Source organism: Mollisia scopiformis, assembly GCF_001500285.1.
Source record: "Mollisia scopiformis unplaced genomic scaffold LY89scaffold_14, whole genome shotgun sequence".
Classification (NCBI taxonomy): domain Eukaryota; kingdom Fungi; phylum Ascomycota; class Leotiomycetes; order Helotiales; family Mollisiaceae; genus Mollisia; species Mollisia scopiformis.
Window position 1 is genome coordinate 322363 of NW_017263594.1, and position 21133 is coordinate 343495.

At 47.9% G+C, this 21133-nt stretch overlaps 5 protein-coding genes across 5 annotated transcripts; 4 read left to right on the forward strand and 1 right to left on the reverse strand.

The window, feature by feature from the left end:
* Window positions 1-244: 244 nt before the first annotated feature.
* LY89DRAFT_782985 (uncharacterized protein) lies at window positions 245-1879 on the forward strand (the record flags this gene model as incomplete). Its single annotated transcript, XM_018222635.1, has 4 exons — window positions 245-301; window positions 429-816; window positions 1477-1627; window positions 1687-1879. The coding sequence occupies 4 exons, from the start codon at window positions 245-247 to the stop codon at window positions 1877-1879; spliced, it is 789 nt and encodes a 262-aa protein (XP_018070065.1).
* A 2009-nt stretch (window positions 1880-3888) lies between these two features.
* LY89DRAFT_670257 (uncharacterized protein) lies at window positions 3889-4497 on the reverse strand (the record flags this gene model as incomplete). The annotated part of the gene is made up of 3 exons (XM_018213148.1): window positions 3889-4128; window positions 4179-4292; window positions 4345-4497. The coding sequence occupies 3 exons, from the start codon at window positions 4495-4497 to the stop codon at window positions 3889-3891; spliced, it is 507 nt and encodes a 168-aa protein (XP_018070066.1).
* Window positions 4498-4851: 354 nt separating this feature from the next.
* LY89DRAFT_685660 (uncharacterized protein) lies at window positions 4852-8551 on the forward strand. Its single transcript, XM_018215126.1, has one exon. The coding sequence runs from the start codon at window positions 5039-5041 to the stop codon at window positions 8315-8317; it is 3279 nt and encodes a 1092-aa protein (XP_018070067.1). The 5' UTR covers window positions 4852-5038; the 3' UTR covers window positions 8318-8551.
* A 505-nt stretch (window positions 8552-9056) lies between these two features.
* Window positions 9057-10127, forward strand: LY89DRAFT_734863 (uncharacterized protein; the record flags this gene model as incomplete). The annotated part of the gene is made up of 1 exon (XM_018219947.1): window positions 9057-10127. The coding sequence occupies one exon, from the start codon at window positions 9057-9059 to the stop codon at window positions 10125-10127; it is 1071 nt and encodes a 356-aa protein (XP_018070068.1).
* A 6841-nt stretch (window positions 10128-16968) lies between these two features.
* On the forward strand, window positions 16969-20321 carry LY89DRAFT_93730 (uncharacterized protein). The gene is made up of 2 exons (XM_018223522.1): window positions 16969-17672; window positions 18222-20321. The coding sequence occupies exons 1-2, from the start codon at window positions 17191-17193 to the stop codon at window positions 19966-19968; spliced, it is 2229 nt and encodes a 742-aa protein (XP_018070069.1). The 5' UTR covers window positions 16969-17190; the 3' UTR covers window positions 19969-20321.
* The last annotated feature ends 812 nt before the right edge of the window (window positions 20322-21133 follow it).

Consider the following 21133-nt stretch of genomic DNA (forward strand, 5'->3'; position numbering starts at 1 on the left):
CTTCCATTGTCATGTTCTTCCATTGTCATGTTCTTCCATTGTCATGTTCTTCCATTGTCATGTTCTTCCATTGTCATGTTCTTCCATTGTCATGTCCATACATCCTGTGCAGTCCTTGCTTCGAATGTCGTTGACAAGCTGATCAACTATCTTGGCATTGTTGTCTTCTTGAGTCACCTCTTGGTACCAGTCTTTGTCGTCGTGCTCAAGTGGTAACTTCGCCGAGATGTTCATGTCATCAATCATGCTTGCTTCGAAGCCATTAGAGCTGATCAACCCTATCTTGTCTCTTGGTATTGTTGTTCTTTCTGAATATTCGTTTCGCTGGTGGTTACTCAAGGAGCAACTTCACCGGCTTCGCTCGTCGTACATTTGCTTCTTCTATGTTCAACCTTCTCGAATGGCATTGTCTGACATTTGGTTTATAGCTGCAAAAAGGAGCGGAGGAACGACAGCATGACAATACCACCTGTCCGACCAGAAGCTTCGAATCCCCTCCCCCCGTCGTGGTCGCCCGACGGACAAGGGAGACGGAAGCACGCCGACTCAAGAAGCCGGCTAAGTCTGCTTTTAGGCAGACCTCTGGCCCGAAGGGACCGAGGAGGGTGAACTGGGAGACCGAGGGTTTCCTGTACAACGATGTTCGACATTTCTTTGTCGACAATACGCCCGAGAGTGTGGCGCGAATTGGATACGGATTCCGAAAGGAGTCGCGTGAAGATGGGGTGTTTCTGGCACCCACCCGAGTGGGCGCCTACGGACCTAGTGGTCCAAGTGATTGGTGCCCTCGTCGTGGTTGGGATACCAGTCTTTGCGGTAAGGTTCTTCTAGGTCATTGATTTTTGTTCTCACTGCACTGCTATTTCGAGACCTTAACACATAGAGGACCCTGGTCAGGCCTCGCCAAAAAAAATTGAAAATTAGAAAAGTTTCTGAGAGGGTTGTCTAGTTATGAGCTAGAGTTATGCGCTCTGCATCCCTTTCTAGAAGCGTTTGAGAAAATGGGTTTGCCATGAGCGCCCTGTCCGATCTTCCCTGCCACATATCCTCAGCCCGTTTTCCTTTTGAATATCTCGAGCGAGGTTATTGTCCCGCCTACTCTTCACCATTGCCCATTCCCTGCCCGAGCTGCTTGCTGTTTTTTTGTTTTTTGTTTTGCTGTATTGTTTTGCTTTTTTGATTTTTTGATTTTTGTTTTGCTGTATTGTTTGCTTTTTGCTTTTTTGATTTTTTTGCTTTTTGCTTTTTGTGCTCTTTTGTATTTTTTGTGCTTCTGCATTGACCGTGTACAGGGCGGAATTAAGGACTGGCGGACTCTAAGTGGAGTACAGGTTTGGTGACGAGCAGACGGCGATGTACCTGTGCTCACCTTGTCCCCTCCTTACGATTGGTGGTGGCTCGTGTGGAGGATTTTTCTGGTAACTGACTTCCTCAATTTTCCATTTTTGATGTCTGGCTGACTGACGGACTTCACAGGGCCGGTGGCTTCAAGGGTTGAGGGGGGGAGGAATCAGGGTCTGGAGATCATGCGGGGTACAAGTGGAGGAGCTCTTGGTGGTGAGCGGTGTACTTGTGCCCCGTCGGTCCCGCCTGATTATGGTGGTGGCTTATGTGGAGGATTTCCTTGGTAAGTGACTTCCCTAATTTCCCCATTATTTATGTCTGGTTGACTGACGGACTTCACAGGCTCGATGGTGTTGGTGGTGGTGGAGGGCTTGTTCTGGTGTGTTCTGGACTTTGTCGACGGATCCTTGTGCTGCTCCCGAGAAGGCTCCCTGGATCTTTCGTTTCTTCGACATCGTCCGCTTCCATATTCTTCTGTCACTTCTTTGCTGTTCATGGTCAGGGGCGACTTCCTCTTGCTCCCGAGAAGGCCTGAGGACCTGCTCCATGTTTCAGCCTTCGCATTACCTCTGCTGGATTTGTTGTCGGATCGAGTCACTGCTCCCGAGAAGGCTTTCGACTCTCCACATTCCTCACAACAACTCCGGCTTCTTCCGATATGACTCCAGACATATCAACCTCTTCGTTTCTCTCTGGATTGCTTCTTCTGGTGGTTTCTTCTGGCGGTTTCATTCACCTCGTCGTCCCTGTGTGTCGGGCTCGTAGACACACATAGCGCTGCTTTTCTTGTACATATGCATTTCGGTTCGGCTTCACGGTTGGACCATAGCGTTGCTGTCGATTTCTTCTGCGATCATTCTTATTCATCTTTCGACTGCTCTTGGTACGTAGATGATAACTACGTCCTGTCCTGGCTCCGCGAGGGGTCAGGGCAGCCTATCGAGGCTCTGGCGCCTTCACGTGGCGATAGGTGTGAGTAGCTTGTCCGACCATCTTCAAACTTTTGGGCAGGTGAAACTAGGATCAGAGCGACATTCTCTTCATTTCATTTGGTGGTGGTTGGCAGGAGGTGGAACGGGGCTGGGATTGGTAATGGACTGCATGTACTTAGACAAACGAACTTCATTCACATCCTTCACTTACCTGAACCTTCTCTTGCAATGTGACAACGTGAAACGAAACGACATGACTTCTCTACTTCCTCATCATCATCCATATCGATGTTTGAGTCACTCTGGTGCTGTCAATAGTAGATCCTTTCGGAGAATGAAGATATATTCACCTCTCGATCTCGAAGACAGAAATTACCACACTCCACGATGATTTGTGGGAGACGTTGCTCTTCTGTGAATGTAAAGTTTGTCGAGTTCAGAAATTTCCATGGGAGATCAGGCTCCACCAAGCTGGTTTGCTTGTGAGTATCTGTTCGTTGGCTGAAGCGAACACCTCGAGTGCTATTCTACGACTTCCTAATTTCTATCGTACATTCTCATCAGTAATGTTGAGTAAAATTCTTGGACATCTACTCGCCTTTGCATCCCTCATTCACTCGCTTCTAATAATCATAAGAGGACATCTTTTTGCGCCACTTGAGTGAGTTGTCGTATACAGAGTTTCGAGGGTAACTCATGTTAGGTTGGGGAGTTCGACTCATGGTAGCATCGGAAAAGAGATGGATGTTGCTTAGGGAGACACGACGGCTGTGCTGATGAAGACAACACCTGAGGTCTGTGATGTAAGATATTACCTTAGCGTGGCTTGAGATTCACTGGCATTAGAATATCGAAACCAGATAGGACACCGAACAATAGTGGAACATGAGAGAAAAGGCTGGTGAAGCAATTGTGATGATAGTGAGTGGACTTTTCTTGGTACGTTTTGCCGTACATTCAAGATTAGGACCAATGTCTGTCCCTCGAAATAGCTTCAAAGTCGGACGACTTGATGGATTCGAGACAGATCAGCTCTGTGAAAGTCTTGATATTGTCGGAACCTTGTCTTGATGTGCTTGGGATGTGTAGCCATAAATCCACTTCCGGGGAAGTTGGCGCCTCAAGATTACCTGTAAAACTGATAAAGCTTCTTCAGTGATACTCCGTTTCAACAGCTCTGGTGTCTTTGATAGTCCGAACTTCTGAAGAGATGACGAAGCTGCCCACGAAGTTTCACTTCTCGGACAGACATCATAAGCTTGTTGCCACACTTCAGGTAAGTTCTAGGAACCATTTTCGTAAGCTGGAGATTCGATACGACGGAATGGGAAGAATGCTTACTATGAGGAATCCCTCGAGAATACTGAGCACGTTGCCCACTGAATTTTCGAGATCTCCGGTAATAAAATGGCCACCTCAGGATGCAATGTAGAAATGCATTAACATTAATCGTACAAGCATGAACAAAGATTGCTCCAGACTGTGGTAAGCCAATTCATCGAAGCTTCTTGATACATTCAAGCAGAGCCATACGCCTATCCATTGCCAATATACACAACCGAATTGAAGCCCAGAACTCCCGCGAGCGAAGCACAATAAGTACTTGGTCGTCTCAATCTTCCTCCTCTGCCTCCTCCTCCTCCTCATCCGATGTAGCCTCGATGTTTGACTTCGCCTTCGGCTTCTCCTTCTTGGCCTTGATCTTCTTTTGCGGCTTAGTTTCCTCGACCATTTCATCGTCCTCATCAACCGCAGAAGGTCCAATCTGGATGCTCTGAGATTCTAGGTGTGCCGTGACACTTGGGAGAGCCTCAAGAAGAGCTTTGTATTGATCAACCGTGAGGGAAATGCCCTACACAATTCATCAGTAGAACTCAATGGAGGGGTGCCAATCCATCATACCTTCTTGCCAGGAAGATATTCTCCATCCTTCTCGTATGTTTCTCCGATTCGAATGAGCGTCATGTTCTTGAAGTCACTAACACCAACACGCTTCGGATTCTTTCCAGAGGATAACTGTGCCAATCATTAATGTTAGGCAAGCAACCGACAATCAATAGAAACTAACCTCCCAAGACTTTTCCTTTATTGCCTTCTTAGCACTGTTATTTGCAGCAGCCTTCTTAGTCTTCTTCTTTAGCGCACTGCCATCATCATTCTCAACAAAGTCATCCGCCTCGTATGTGTCGACCTCGTCGTGTCCTCTCTTGCCTTTAACCATATCGTTGATTGTGTTGGTTGAGCTTGCGGAAGTATCAAGGGGGTGGAGAGCTGATAAAAACTTAGACTTGGTATGATATTGGCAGATACAGAATCAAAAATTTCCATACCTTAGTCAAGAACCGGAATAAATTCACCTGGTCAGGAAGAAAGTTTGTAGATGGAACTGTCGAACGTCTCAGTACCTAGCAGATTGGAAAGTGATGCACGGATCGTGGACAAAGGTTGGGGAAAGACGCGATCAAACGCGACCCCTGTCACCGCCCACACTAACCCCATAAAGCAATACTTCAACGCCTCAAAGCTACTGACGGCGGGAGATGCTATTTTAAAAGGGGAATACGTGTGCATGGACATTTTCCGTGGAGGGACCAACAGCCAGTTTCACGAAACACTTAGAGACGGAGTTCCAATTCTATCCTGCTTCTTCAATTTGCCAGATCTCAGCTGTCATGATTTGCCATCTACAACCTACCAGACATTCACGATAGTGCGATTATTCGATAGATCGAGAGCATGCGCCAGCAGAAGAAAGGAGCGCAATGAACGGAACTCTCGGAGACAAAGAGCACAACGGCCATGTTGTCGCAAATGATGCCGAATCTACGCCCGAATCGAAATCTGCGACGACAATTGCCAACGATGAAGACCTTACCACCCGTGCCTTGCGATTCCTATCAACAGCTACCCCAGAGGCCATAGGCGGCATTGCCGTAGGGCTGGCGGCATGCACATACCTGGTATTGGGACGGGTCGGTTTGGTATTAATTGGCGCATTGGGAGGTGTGGTGTTACATGCAACATGGGAAGGGCAAAGTTCTGTCTTAATTGAAGAGTTTCGGAAGGAGAAAGGACTGGATATCGTGAAGAGACTGTTGGACTTGCGAGACAGTCAAGAAAAAGATGAGGATGAAGAAGAAGAGTCCGCGGCTGTCAGCAATAGCTTTGACGGTTTCCAGCCAGAAACAGGCGCGGCTCTCAATGAACTTACAGACGCCGTTATTCGAGACTATGTGAAGTGGTGGTACGGTCCGATCTTGCCAAAGGATCAATCATTTCCAGCAGCAGCGAGACAGACCTTTGTCAAGCTGCTCCTATCAATTTCGTCGCATCTATCGAGAAAGAGACCTGCAGATACCTTTCTCGATTTTCTCACGAACTCCTCCTCGATTGTCATTGTCTTTCTGAACGAATTATCGTCTGCGTTCTCTGCTTCACAAGGCTCGAACGTCCCACCAGCTGAGGCTGTATATACCTACCTGTCCGCCAATCCCGAGTCAAATCTTGCCAATGTTCTCAATCAGAGACAGCAAGCTAAGAAGTTCAAGATGGTTGCGGAAGACATACTACAAAACTTCCTGGAGAAGTCAGCATATGAGTGTGATCCTGCTAGAGTCTTTCTGCGAGAGGTTCTGGCTGGCTTAGTCTTAGAAATGGCTTTGCAAACTTGTTCGAAGCCAGAGTGGCTGAATGGATGGATTGTCTATCTGCTAGAAGAAGGAGAGCCGGACTTCAGTCAAGCGATAGACGCCGGCGTGGGTGGTGGGAATGAGCTACTCAGCAGTCCATTCAACGATTTTGACGGGAATGTTGGTAATGTTGGCCTCGCTCGAGCACCAAAAAATCAAGTGGAGAAGCAGAAGCAAGAATCGAAGAAACATAAGAAGCGCTTGAGTAAAGCAGAGGAAGCCATGGAAGAGGCCATGGAAGAAGCGAAGAGATTGTCACAGCTAATTGCGGACGAGGATGCAAAGAAGATCAAAGTCCCCGAAACCCCACTTGACGGTGCTCCTCAAGCTCTTGCGGAGGCGGTACAGCAGAATGCCGATTCCCTGCATTTGAATACGAATCCGTTGACCAGAAGTCAACCAGCAATTATCCCAACGTCAAATCAAACATCAGCCACCAGAGACAACGGGATAACAGACACCACTCCGCTTTCAGAAGTTACCAATGGCAAGGCAATTACTGGCAATGCGTTCAGTGAACCTAAATCTGCCACATCCCAACATCGTCCTATGTCTAAAGCCTCCGATTCTTCATTTTCAGGCCATTCATCTGCTTCCCCTACGTCAACAAGAGGTAGTAAAGCCTTCACAAGCTTTGACCAGATTATCCCCCAGTCAGTACCTGTCGCTCTTCAAGAGGACTCGCCTCGAAGAAAACCAACACCTCTGACCCTCCACAATGCAAATGTCACCATCCTCGATGACTCGACAGGCACAGAAAAAGGCAGACTAAGAAGTAAACCGAATGCAGAGCTGCTGATTCAAGTAGAACCTGCTTCATCTGAGCACCCAGGCTGGATGACCATTCGAAAATACCCCGACTTCGAGCCTCTGCATGAAATTCTTCGGCGAATTGCGCAGATCGCAGGCGTGACCGCTTTCACAGAACAGCACCCGGTTTTGCCAAACTGGAAAGAGCATACCAAATCTTCTCTCAGAGGAGAACTCGAACGGTATCTTCGAGATGCTTGTTGGTACAAAGAACTGGCAGAGAGTGATGCTATGAAGAGGTTCCTCGAAAAGGATCAAGGTAATTCCATGGGAGGGAAGAATGGCTTCCCAGGCATCGGGTGGCCAACCCCATCTGCGTTCGAATCTATGGGCAAGGGCATGCTAGATGTTCTTGCAAGCGCACCTAAAGGCGTCGCACAAGGTGGGAAAGCAATCGGTGGCGGTATTACAGGAGTGTTCAACAATATTGGCAATTTAGGCCAAAAGACCAATGGTAGCTCCACCAATATGGGAATGCACACTCCCAACCGCTCCTCGACTTCGACACTACCGAGGATGGACAGCATGAACTCCATATCAACACCTCGGGCTAGTAGAATCAGTGAAGATAGTCTTCGGGCGACGCCTGTCGTGAGCACTCAACCGACAACGCTTCCACCCATGGAGAGAAGACCAAGTTACAACTCTATCGCAGAAGAGGAAGGTGAACGAGAACCTCGCACAGCGACATCGACGAGATCATCAATGAGTGGTCGCCGAAGTACAACGCAGAGTCGAGAACCAAGTAGAGCTCCATCAAGGAAAAGCACACCTCTATCGTCTCCGATACAAGGGACGATAGGTGAAATGAAACTACCGCCTCCTCCAAGTGAGATGGCTGAAGATTACGGCTCTCAAACAGATGTATCTACCGCTCAGTCTCGATCAGAGAGCATCTTACCTCCTTCACGGACATCTACGAGCACTGCTCCTTCCCAGCATTCGCCGGCTCGCCCATCAATGTCGTCATCCCGAAGACCTTCTATCCCAATCACGAACCTTCCACAAGCGGCAGCACTGCCCCGCAGACCTCGGAAGGAAGCAACTCCTCTCAGTGAGGCCGAAACCCGTGTAGCGGTCGAGCTTCTTTTCGCAGTCATTAACGAGATGTACACGCTATCTTCAGCGTGGAATATCCGCCGGACTCTGCTCACAGCTGCTAAAACATTCCTCCTACGACCTGGAAATCCTTCGCTCTCGTCTATTCAGACCCTTATACAAGACTCTGTCATCGCAGCCAACACTACGGATACCGGCATTGCTACCCATCTTCGCAAGCTCAGAGAAAATACTTTACCTACAGAAGAAGAGCTGAAAGGTTGGCCCGCAGAGATGAGCAACGAAGAGAAAGAGCGACTGCGAATCAAAGCTAGAAAACTGCTCGTAGAGCGAGGCGTACCCGCTGCATTGACTGGCGTCATGGGGCAAGCTGCTACTGGAGAGGCAATGGGACGGATCTTCGATTGTCTGCAAGTCGAGGAAGTTGCTAGGGGCTTGATGTTCGGACTGTTATTGCAAGGTCTCAGGGCTGTCACACAATAGTGACTTGGTAGCTGGCGTTTGAGTGTTTATATAGGACGGGCAAGCGACGATACCTTCGTCTAGAGTGGTACCTAGAAGGTTATAGGCGCGGTAGATGTTTTAGGGCTTGCGTGTATGATATCTGTATATTATATGACGGGCGGTTCGTGACGACCCTGCATGGCATTCAGCATGATTGCATTCGCGCATTTGGCGAGCCTGGTACTTTTTGTAATTGTTGAGATAATGCATTCGATGTTCAAACTGTCTCATTTTATTGTCGTTCTGTCACTCATTTCGTATACCCTGGCTTGCCTATCAATCTTTTTGTGTTCATTCTTGCGGCTTCATGATGTAGTCGTCACGGGACGGCCAGCCCCTTTTCACCTCGTCAGCTTAAGCGAGACTTGGCAGTCCAGATGCGAAAGGGTTTAGATTGAAGGGCAGTAGTCAGTCTAAATGAAAATGCACAGTCCAAATGAAAATCCCCAGTCCAGATCGAAATTCCTCAGCATATTTAAATATAGGTTACATCGTACAATGCAACTTTTCTCGCACTCTCAAAACTTCAAGTTCATCAAATCTTTTCGTCTCACACTTCACTAAAACCTTACTTCATCTTCAATACTTTGCAGAAAAAGACCGACATCCAGTGTCGACTTCTCTCTTAACTTCAAAGTCCGTCTCAGGATACTCTTCATACAACAACAAATCAGAAGTTCCAGCTTCCAAAGCTACCATTTACTCTCAATCATCCAAAATGGAGCAACCAGCACCCCGCCACCAAAGTGGCCGTATCTCTTCTCTATCGTCCAAAATGAAGCAATCAGTACTCCGCCCACAATGTCTCCACTTCTCAAATATTCTCATGGCTCTCGATATCTGCCTCATGTTTTATGCACTGGTATGCAAGTACCAAGCAACGACCAATGAGAGACCCCGGCTCTTCAAGTATGTCATCAGGTTCTTCAACTTTCTCTACACAAGCAGATCAGAGTCCTGGATGGAAAAGTTGCTTGTCTTGCTTGCATGTACTTTGATCCTCGGTGCGTGGTATATCTCGAAGAGAGAGGCTATGGAGCGAGAACAGAGAAGATTGGCGAGAGAGAGGAAGCGTAGATGGGAAGAGGAGAGAAAGGATATCGAGACGCGATTGAAGAGACGTAAGGACGTGAAGAAGCTAGCGAGAGAGTTCGTGGAGTTGGTGAGGCTGAATACATATGCGAGATTGGAAAGAGAGGAGGCCGAGCTCGAGAGGAGAAGGAACATTCGAGACCTCGTGGAAAGTGATGGGCGGGGATACGTTCGAATATTGAAGAGTGTTCTCAGATTCTTCTGGAGGATGAGAGACTCGAAAAGAGACGGTGCAGAGTTAACTATAATGCACTGGGAGCAATTCCTCGAACGACAAAGAGCTATATTGGAAGATATGAGAGATGAGAAGGCGCATGGGAGGATGGTGTATACTGAAACACAGAGGCTGTTACGGGAGGCCGACGCAGAGGACAGGCGGGCATTCTGGGCAGAACGTCTGGAGAAGCTTGGCCTTCTGCTCGCGGATGCCGAGAGATGGATTCTAGAGCAAGAGCGAAGGGAGAGGGAGAGGAGAGGAGAGGTACTCAGGGGTATACCGCCTGAATTGTTGTTTCCACGGCGGAACATCCACCGTCCTTTCCTGGACAACATCCAAGCTCATATCGATTCTGAGATTGAAAAGGAGGAGTGGCAACTGTACCTGGCGACGAGATTTCCAGAAGTGTTGCTGGGATGTGTTCCTGGATGGACGCTCTGGGTAGATTTCTTCAGGTACTATTTCCCTAATTGGACTTAATATTTGGAAAGGGAAGGATGTAACAGTGTGCATTGCAAGACTCTATCTCATCTAGCCTGAAGGACGAGAGTCAGTCACATGATAGCTCACAAATCCAAAGTCAAAACAAGATATCTTCAACTTTCGAGTGCTTCTGTGAATTTTCTTTGCTATCCTATCCTTGTGCTTGTGCAAAGCCAAGGCCGTTCAAATCAAAATAGTCTCATGAGTACTTGCTTTCCCAGTCCCCAGTCCAGAATCAAATGCGCTAAACGAGTATGTTTTTACAGAATACTTCCCATTCTAAAACTTCCTTTACCCAACATCCATTCTCCTTATCAAACAAATCCCCACTTCACCAAACTCATAATACCAACAAAACATCCTCAACATGGCAGATCAACAAGAAATGGAAGATTTCGAGACCGGAGTTCTTCCACCCAATGCATTCTACCAACCCGACCCACAATACGAAGACCCATTCGAAACCGACCTTTCAGATCTAGAAGACTACGACGCCTACACTACAGACTTAGAACAAGATCCAGTCCAAGAATTGCAACCTTCGCAAGAATACAAATTCGAACTCACTCTCCGCGTTCCAGAATGGATGCGTGAACAGCTGGCCAACCTCGAGAGAATCTACTATATTGCTCTTACTTCCGCTCTACTTACCATTTTTAGGATCAGAGCCGGTATGGATGAACAGCGGGCCGTTGTTGCCTTTTGTTGTTTTTTCGTGCTTATTGAGCTGTCTGGCGTGGAGGTTTGAGAGCGCGTGTCCACTGTCACGTGGTTTTCTTTGACAGGGCTTGGAGGTTGTGTGGTTGATTGATTGTATCTGAAATTGAGAGCAACCTTGCTTTTTGTTCGAAAAATGAAAAGGGAGGTTCTTGGAATTCGTGTTTCTGTTCCTTTGGACTTCGGCGTCGAGGTCACCTGAAGAGTTGGGATATCAGTACTGTACACAAGTATAGAAGTTGTAAACATCCAGATAGAACCTGAATTCAAGCTTTATATGAATCTTTATACCGAGTCTTCTTGATTTGCGTTTATGCTCTAGACCCACCATTTTCCTCTCATATACCAAACAACTGTTTTTCACCCCACAATACTAACTCCTCACATCCCGACTACGAAGCGTGCCACTTCTAGACGATGAAAAGCACTTGAAAGTTTCAGCCTTGGAGTAAATACGCGAAACCGTTCTTCAAGTCGATTTTTAGTCAAATTACCAGATCTAAGTGCCGTAAGCTTTTGGAAATAAGATCATATTGTTCCAGAGTCTGTGAGACAAGATAATTGGGCTAAAGTCCCAAGTGTGAAGTAGAATCGAAAAGAGAAAATGATGCTAGAATAATGCGGATTTCCTTCAATCTCGAAGAACTTGCTTTTCCCAATTATATTGTCTCACAAAATCTAGAACAATGTCATTGTATTTCCTAGTTTTTACGGCAAGAGAATGCTGTGTGATTGTTCAATAGTGAATTTCTTGACTCTAGAAGACAAGACTAAGCGGGGTGACACTCCATTTTAAAAGTACTTCGCACTGATATATAAACCCCTAAGCCTTCACATACAAATGGACACACTAACTTGGTAGCAATTTCAACAAGTTCAAGGATCGCCTGGGGTGAATTTTGGTAATCTGACATTCCAACCTGGGAGAAGTCTGTGTTATACCAGGTCTTTAGAGTTGAAGCTAGGATACCCTGTGATAGATGATAGTGGCATCTTGCCAGATTGTTTTTCTAATGTAGGATGAGGCAAAATTCTCGCTTGGAGGTATCCTCAATGACGGACAGCAAGTCCGAGATCCTACACTGGCTCTAGATTCTCTTGGAAGTATCTTTTACAATGGACCAAAATACTATACCTTCTTTAAAACCACTTGGAGGTATCCTTAATAACGGACTAAATTCTCCGAAATGGTGCCTTAATTCACAAGGCTCTGCATTCACTGGGACATATCCTCATGGCGGCCGAGATTTCCGCAATCATGCATGCACCCACAAGGCTCTGAATTCACTCAAAGAGATCCCCAATAACGGACAAAATTCCCGCAATTGCACACAAGTGAATGACAAGCTCTAGAAACACCGTCCTCTCCTCCGCCTATAAATACATGCGGCCGCCCCCTCCGCTTCTTCTCTTCTTCTCAACAAAGCAGGTTGCTCCTGCTAAGAAGACGAGAGTATCCTCTGTTGTGCCTGGGGTGCGATCAAGGGCTCTGGAAATTTTGTGTGCAGTGACTTTCGATCAAGGCTGTGCTCTAGTAAGAGGTTGTGAGTGAGGAGAACATGAATGGGTTGACAGCAATACGGAGTTTGACAACAATAATTCATTTCAGATGGAGACATAAGGGAAAAGCGAGTTGTGAAGTTGAATCACCCCAGTACCGTCCTATAAGCACGAAGCCATCCCCGCAAAGAGATACCTCGCACAATAGTTTAGCGATAATGTTTAGGCGCGTCTTGCGTATGTTGATAACTGAAAGCTTTGAATCTATGAACAAGGCCAGCCTCAGCCACTTCACTTCACTTCACTTCACTCATTGAAACAAAATTAGGACGAAAGCTAAACAGTTATTGCTAACAAAAGACACTGCTGTCGTTCTTTGGCACAACGGTCAAAGCAACTTTGACGGTTATTTACAGCCATCGTTGTAAATACCCAGAGATATTGCGGACGCTAGACTGGACTCCATTGCGGAAATTACCACTTTGGGGATCGGCCGGGCCGCAGCCGCGTCTGGTAGTGCTTCCAGCAATAATGAATAGGTTGAAGAGAAGAAGAGGAGAAGGCAGGTGTAGCCGAGTATATATAGTTTGGCGAGAGAGCAGTCTGGTGCTAGAGGCAGGAGTGAAGCGTTTGTGAGGTTGAGTAGGGCACTCACTTCTTTCTCAGGAAAGTGAATACCATTTTCCTCGGAAAACGTAACCCAAACACAGATTTCGAAGGAAAATCAACTCAAATCAAATCGCCGAATCGGCCGCTTGTGCCACTGCAGCGTTACATTCCTCGCTCTCGCACTCACTTTTTCCTCCGAAACACGTAGAAGCCAGATACTTAGCCACGTGTAAGGCGCAAGCAAGCAAGTACCGGGTGGGGGCTGAATAGAAGTGAGGTGAGGCTGAGCCGCATTTCATGTGCGCTGACACAGAGACAACTACGGCGTTGGGATATTCATAAACATGACTGCATAAAACAGAAAAAGAAAGGAAATAAAAAAAATCAACCTAGCTAAGCTTCCAAATAGCCCGCCCCTGGATCCTTCGAGATAGAAATGTATCAGAGCTAATAAAATTGCTGGTCTGTGTGCTTGTATGTATTTCCCCAAGGCGATAAGTGAAGTTGGCGCTAGTAAAAAGTTTGGCCAATCACAGCTCGCTAAAAGTTTTGTTGCACGTCGCAAAGGGTTGCTCCAAGGTGCTTGTGCATCACACAACGAGAGGAGTCTATCAAAAAGTGCAGAAAACCAAATGATAATTGCAATTGTGGTCAGCCAATCAGAGGCCAGGGATTTTTAGTGCCATTTTTGGTTGTGGTTTGAGTTTTGATGGTGGAGTTGAGAGGGATGGGAATCTTCAGACGAATTTGGGTGGTTCAATTGATTAATTGAGACAAGATGACACATAGATAACCACGATAACATAATAGTGTCCAAGAGGTAGTTTCTAGGTACCTATGTACTCTCATAAGGTGCTTTCAAGGTTCCAGGTTCTTTGAGAGGAATAGTATCACGTGATACCCAATGAGACTGAGCAGACGGGAGAACAGTAAGAAAGCATGAGATCAATTGGCACAGTGCAAATCTATTCAGATTGATCGTGCGAAGATCAAGAGATGATAAGATACAGGTGAGATGCTGTTACAGAAAAAGAAGAGGTCACGTGAACAAGCTAAATGCAAGACAACAAGACAACGGAGCGGAACGAGCGAAACGAGATATTCCAGAGAAGAAGAGACATGGCTAGGTAATCAAAGTGGCCAAGTTTGATTCCATATTTTCCATCGCAGAGCTCGAGCTTCCGATTTTGCTGTTTTGCAACTCGACTCTTCCGCTCGGCGCCGACATCCCTCTCTTAGCCTCGGAGGCTCTTCATGTTTGCCTCAGCTGAGGTTATCGCCGACTTCCTTTCATTTGTGTTTGTGACACCTTCTTGGTTGTTCAGCTTGGAAACTTCCAGCTCTCTCGGACATCATTGGCCTTCCTAGCACGCCTGACATTCGCTGACGGAGGAAGAAAAGCACCCAAGTATCTGGAATCCAAACAATGTGTCTAGGCTGTTTGGCTTAGACACACATACTTTCCCTTGACGCGGCACTTGCTTCCCAGTCTTTCTAAACAGTGTTCCGATCAGTAAGGAATTCAAAGGAGATGACATAGTACATTTTAGCAATAAGAATTAGGCAGACCTAGAAAAAGCAATGTGAATATGGATCTTGCTCGCCACCATCTCGAGACATACGTCTCCAAGGAGTCTTGCGTCAAAGGCTTTCTCGGCTCGGATCTTGAGGTCTCACTCGAGCCCTTGATTCAGAATCCCACGTTGACCCAAAAATACAGTCTTAGGATCATACGTTGAACGTTGGCTTACCTCTCCCTTCGATTTGTCGAAGGTAGAGCTGAACAAGATTCTGGCTCTCAGGTGATGAGAATCGATGCGTTGTTCGTCTCGAGGTGGTGATCCACGTGAACTTGGAGCAAACAGATGCTGCCTGCTGTCGCCGTGGGGGGTTGCATCCAGGAGAACGACGAAGGGGTGGGAGGTCGCGGTGTGGCTCACCCGTCAGATCAGGCTAACCGGCAGGAACCCGTTAAATATTGGATCCCGGAAGCGTGGGATCGGAGCTTGTAGGCTTCTGGAATGAAACGTGGACGAGTCACCGATCGGCATTTTGAGGGCGCCCATGGTAAGGGTGGTAAGATGGGGTCGAGTGTCAGTGTGGGTGGTATGAGGAAGTATTGCGACTTTGCGCACACGACTTGATGGCAAGCAATCATTTGTGGTTTGTGGGCGCGGTCATTCATGATTGTCTGGAATGGGATGACTGCGCATGCGTGGTGTTAAAGTCGGACGGGAGGTTCGGTACTTGGGACTGGTGGATGGAGCGAGACAGAGAGAGGAGCGACGGAAAGGAGTTTTCATCCATCGTCTTGCTTCTTTAGTCATTAGTTCAGAAACCTCAGATCCATCCGACGCGGAGAATCTTCTCCTACTCGTAAGCTGCGTAACGGATCATGTTCCCCTAAACTAGTTACCGAGTCCAGAAGAATTTACAGTAATGCTCCGCACTCAGTCAATTCGAAACTTGTGATGTCAACCTCTCGCCAAGAGACAAACTTCCTATCGATCGATGGTCCAGGATCTTGCCTAATGTAGTCATCATGGGATTCCTTTCTCCATGGTCCAGAATCCCCATGTTTGCAATCAAACCCTCGATGATCCTCGAGATTTATGTACAACATCCCAAATTCTGGGAAGACGGGTCGCAGAAAGTTGGTCTTGAAGATATCAAGTGACCTTGTGGTGACTGTGCCTCACGGTGCGATTCGATGGATCAAGCCACAGATGTCGCTGATCTTCTGTCTTGTCACTGCCACTCTTCCTCCTGGCCTGGTCATCCTCGTCTGTCTGACTGTTGCTGCCTCGGCCCTCTCCTCCCCTCCCGCAGCATCCTTCACCACATTTCGTCACCACTCTAATGGCTAGCACTCACAGGGCTGCCTGTCGGATTGTTGGGTCTGTTTCTGCTGTTCCTCTCAGATCCGAGCCAGGGGGAGCATCCTCGGGTCAAACGGCCACGATCTAAGTCGCTCTAGGGAAGTGAGGTGAAATATACTGTAATTGCATTGCAGGTTGAGCCTGCTCTCTCCACGCTCCCCGATTGGAATGTTTACCCTGTGGACATCGATACTGGAGTGGAGCCGTCTCTTGATTCCACCGCACTTGGGAGGAAAAGGCACAGTGTGCATGGTCTGGCAGCGCTAGAAGTCTGCTGCTCTCTTGTCCCCCAGTCCTCCGGTACATTCTCACCTCTTAGCCCTTCAGGCCAGTGAACCCATAGCACGTCGAGCAGTCTGCCCTGTACCTGACCTCTACGGTAACTCATACATATTTTATGAGAGATAAAATCAGCTGAATAACGATGGATCGATGGATCGTGCATGTCGCAGCTCCACTCCGAGACAGGTTCACCGCTGCTTCTTAGTTCTTCACGGACCGCAGGGTCGATTTGACCTCTGGTCTTTGACTATTCTCGGCAGGCAAGAGAGTGCTTGATGAGAATGAGGCGAGGAAGTGGAAAGGAAACAGAAAGACAAGGAAAATTAAAAAAAAAATTCCGGTCGCAACGTTGTCCCCGTCTCCCAAGAAAAAAAGCCGGCCGAAAGCCCTCCGTTTGCCCCCTTGTGCACACCATGCAACCGCCAAAGCGCAGAGCCCGAAGCCCTGGCGCAGTGCCGGCTATTTGATCCACTTGCACTTGCACTTGCACAGCAAAGGTTCCGCGACTTTGTGACAACGCTTGTGCTGCTGCTGCTCCTGTTTGCTGCTTGCTTGCGATCTTGTGAGTGTGCGGTAACGTCTGTCTGTGACTGTCCCAATCCCATCTCGTCCCATCCCCAAAACTCATAGTCGGTCTAAACGGCCCAACAACATTACGACCAGAATCCCAAACACTCAGAATCACACTACCACTCTACAGTACCACCGTACCCGTACACTACCTACCTACTAGCACCACAGACCCACTCTCCTCGACTCCACTCCAGTCCAGCATCGTCACCTCCGCCATCAACACCAACAACACCCTTTTTTCCCCAAATCTCGCCTTTCTTGCCTCCCTCAACCACGCATTACCCTTCCCGGCCGTCTTGATGCATGCAATGCCATTCCATCCCTTGGTTCCCATGTCTCGACTGTCCACGCGCTAATTATTCATACGATTTCCAACGAAGACTGGGGATTCCCAAGCAAGGAAGGGAGTTGTCCCCTTCGCGTGGTGCTGGTGGCTGCGCGATTAGAGTTCACCCCGACCAATATTTCTCCCTTCGCAGCCAAAGAAGAAAGTCACGATCATGGACGACAAAACCTTCACGCCCATCTCCGCGCCTGCGAATGAGACAGCCGACCCAGTCGATGCTACCGAACCGTCCTCAAAGGCACCCAAGCCAACTCGCAACTCATCAACATCCTCACTACCCGCAACAAGAAAACTACAACCCAAACAGTCGACATCAGGAGCAAATTCCCCTGCGGCTTCTCGCGAGGCCTCTCCAAATAGACCAGGACTGAAATCCTCGGCCTCGGGCCGCTCAACGAATGGTCCAGGCCGGTCGAGGAAGAATAGTTCTCAAGACGTCAGCCCAGCACGCTCGGTCACTTCAAGTACAAATCCTCCGTCTGCTGCCGCAACACAACGAGCATTGTCAGCCGCATCGATCCCTACCTTACACCCTACCACCTCAGACTCAACAATAAAAACACCAGTACCCCAAAAACCTTCCACCAATCCCGAAATTCGAGAGACTCCTCGCTGGCCGATATCTCCAAGACTACGATCCCCTCCTCCGCTCAATAAGTCCTCCTCTATCCTCTCGCCACGCAAGTCCGAACAAGAGGTCCCGGCGATCAATGTTCACCGAACATCACCATCGACGGAACAGCAGGAAGGAAAGCAGGGCGCGCTGGATACTGACGCAGATGATACATTGTCCGCTACGGGTATGAGAACACCGGCTAGAGGGGTCAGTGGGGCAAGCTCAACACTCGAGACGGTACAAGAGATCAGCCAGCCAAGCACGCCTGCGTTAAGTATTGATGGCGCCCTCGAGAAGGTGGAGAATGGAGCTGCCCGCATGAATGAGTCGGACAATTCTATGGACAATGCCTCCAACAAGACCATCAAGGCGAAGCCAAGCGTTGCCAATGAAAGTGGTAGCGAGAGTGGTGGGAAGGGAGAGATCAAGATGCGATCAACCTCGGTGGCGCCGCAATCAAATCTACGCGCAAACCCCCCTCCAACAAGCAAGTCTTTCAGCGCAGGAGGTGGAAGAGGGAAACCTTCTGGAGAGGGATCAACCAAGAACATGACCGTCGAGACGGAGACAGTCAGCTCAATACCTCAGGTTGCTGTTGGCCCGATCGGAGGAGGGGGTAACAATGGAAGCATTCGGACAAAGCCCAGCACGGAAACAATCCGACCGAAGAAAGAAAAGAAGAAGACTGCACGCAAGGCTCCGTCAGTCACGTCCAATACGGGTGAGCAGCAACGTTCATCAAGGTCTAAACAGCACCACCATCATTCCATTCGAGAAAACGTCTCAGAAACCAGTTCCATATATTCACCAGAAATGGAATACGGTCAAGGACCCTTTTCATCATATGGTAGTTTCGCAACGAGTCCTGAGCGTCCATCAGCCTCCCGCAAACCAAGTCTCAATTTTCCAGCTGTAAGTGCTATGCTAATCAGATCACGTCCAGCATCATCAAAAGCAGATATCTTCGAGGCCAAAGTTGCCAGTGCCGTAGACGAGGCGAATTCTTCCGACTCCGAAGAAACTTTCGTCTACGAGTCCAATCCACCTGAAGTGAATGACCGACCTCGACGATTTCATTCACGAACTCCAAGTGCGACATCGATGGCGAGTCAAGCCGACCAACGAAACGGCTTGCGTTCCATCTTAGACGGCCATCACAGTGTCGCTATGAAGAAGAGCATGAAATTTGCCAATTCTTACAATAGCAATGCGCCGGAAGCGAATGCTGGGGACGATGACGGCAAAGGTACAGCACGCAGTAATGTTGGTACTGGTAGAGGTACTACCCATCATCATCACATTGGCGGCCGATGGAGTCGCAACAATGGTGGCAATGGCCACCCATCACTCTTTGATACTGAATCTCCTTTTCCGAATGCAGCGAAGTCAAAGATGGCGGGCAATAATCCGAGACATTCGTCTCGACCTACAAGCCCAAGGGTTGCTAATATGAGAATGGCGGGTAATGGCAGGAAGTCTTCACCGATGTCTTCTGGATACGACCTGGATGACGGTGCTGACGATGAGCGAACACCACTCATGAACACTGTACGATCAAATAGATCTGTTCGAGGTCGACGACAGAATATTTCGAGGCATCACTTGGAGCGACAATCATCACCGCATGATAAATCATTTCTGGCTCGATGTGCTGGTTGTCTGGTTTTAACTGTTATGATTATAATGGTGATTTCCGGAGCTCTTGTCTTCATATTTGCGACCACTCAACCTCTCACGGACGTCAAAGTCATGGCATTGAAGAATGTTCTAGCGAGTGAACAAGATATTATCTTCGATATGCAGGTACGAGCACGAAATCCCAACTTGGTTGTCGTCTCGGTCGATTATGCAGATCTGTTCATCTTTGCCAAATCCAAGTATGCAGGCACCGATACTGAATGGTGGAGGAAGCCGAACCCAGGAGAGAAGATCCTTCGACGAGGTCTCAGGAAGCGCGACGACGATCCTCTTGATCCGCCAGTTGGGGACGATCCCGGTTCAAGTCCAAATTTGGAGATTGGGCACATCCACATGCTTGATAGTCCGTTAACTTTCGAAGGCTCACCATTTCGCAACCAAACGTCGACATCATTGGGACAAATCCGAATCGATCATCCGGGTAACCACACGGTACCTGCGGGCAGCGTGCGCTGGGGCCGAGTTTTACAACATGAATTCGAGCTCATCGTCCGAGGTACATTGAAATACTCGCTTCCCCTAGGCCAGAAAACACGAAGCATCAGCGTCGAAGGCCGAGTCACCGTTGAGCCAAACGCCGCAGATCAGGACCCAGATGACGCTGTGCATATAATCTGACGGGTCCGAACTCTGACGGCATCGTGGTCGTCACCACATTTTCCTATGTCGTCATGTTACTTTAGTCATGTACATTGAGCGAATTATGGGGTTTTTGCGTTCCGTTATTCAAGCGTGGGCGACCAGAGGCGCAATTCAAAAATATCGCATTAAAGTGCTACTGGATGGTCTGACTTCATTTGGACACAGTCAAAAAACACACTTTTTCATCAAAAGTCTTGAGCGCGCGTTGTGCTTTTTCTTGCTTTCTGATCGCCTTTTGAGGGAATTTTAAGGATAGGATTCTTGTTTTTTTGCTTGTCTCTTATGTTTTTTATGGGGTTATAGGAATGGCTCACGAGCAAAGGGCATGGCGAATACAATATAGATGGTCAGACTCATACTAAAGACTGGAGGAAAAGAGACGAGCAAGTCGTCGGGATACAGTAACAAAGTTTTTCTTTGCTTTTGTTTCGCCCTTACGGGATCATTGCATTTCATGGAGGAAAGCATTCAAGAGATGGGGGTATAGGAATACCTCCTTTTTACGGCCGATAATATGATTGTTGAGTTTGTGTGGTGTAGAGTATTGGCATGGGTGAAGGATGGGTGGAATTTGTACAAATGGGTTCGTTGATACCTCGATGAGTTTGTGGGTGGAGAGAGGAGGACAAGGGAGAGAAGGGGATGAGAGGAGGGTACGTAGGCTTTAGGCTCTGTTGCAGAGATGAGAGCTGAATCAAATGGTGTTGACCATGTCCAATATCTCCGCGTGATTCAGGAACAAAGACATCAATCAATATCGAGTGAGGTCACTGTCTTATTAACCCCGTATCTCGTATCCTACCTACCCCTCAATCTAGACCCCGGACTCTCATCCGAGGAATCAAGTTCTCCGCATGCATGCATGTCTCACACTTCCGTCACCGTTTTCTGCGGGTGTGTGTCTTGGTTCGGCTCGGGTTGGTGCGGCTCTATGCGGATGAGAGTGTAGATGTCCTTGAGAATTTGGAGAAGAGAGAGCGAGAGAGAGAGAGAGAGTAGAAGATTTGATTTCCGGAATGAAACCCACCATGATGAATGAACCGTTGTACAGTCGTCAAGTAGTGGAGATTTTCGGGAGGATTTAAGTTCTATGCTCAATTAAGCCTCAAGTGAGTCGGTAGTCTCGCTTATTTTATACGGT

Coding starts and splice junctions, on each gene's coding strand:
- LY89DRAFT_93730 (XM_018223522.1), top strand. CDS start 17,191: ATGGACGACAAAACCTTCACGCCCATCTCCGCGCCTGCGAATGAGACA. Junction 17,673..18,221: donor CCGATATCTCCAAGACTACG/ATCCCCTCCTCC, acceptor CGAGACGGAGAC/AGTCAGCTCAATACCTCAGG.
- LY89DRAFT_685660 (XM_018215126.1), top strand. CDS start 5,039: ATGAACGGAACTCTCGGAGACAAAGAGCACAACGGCCATGTTGTCGCA.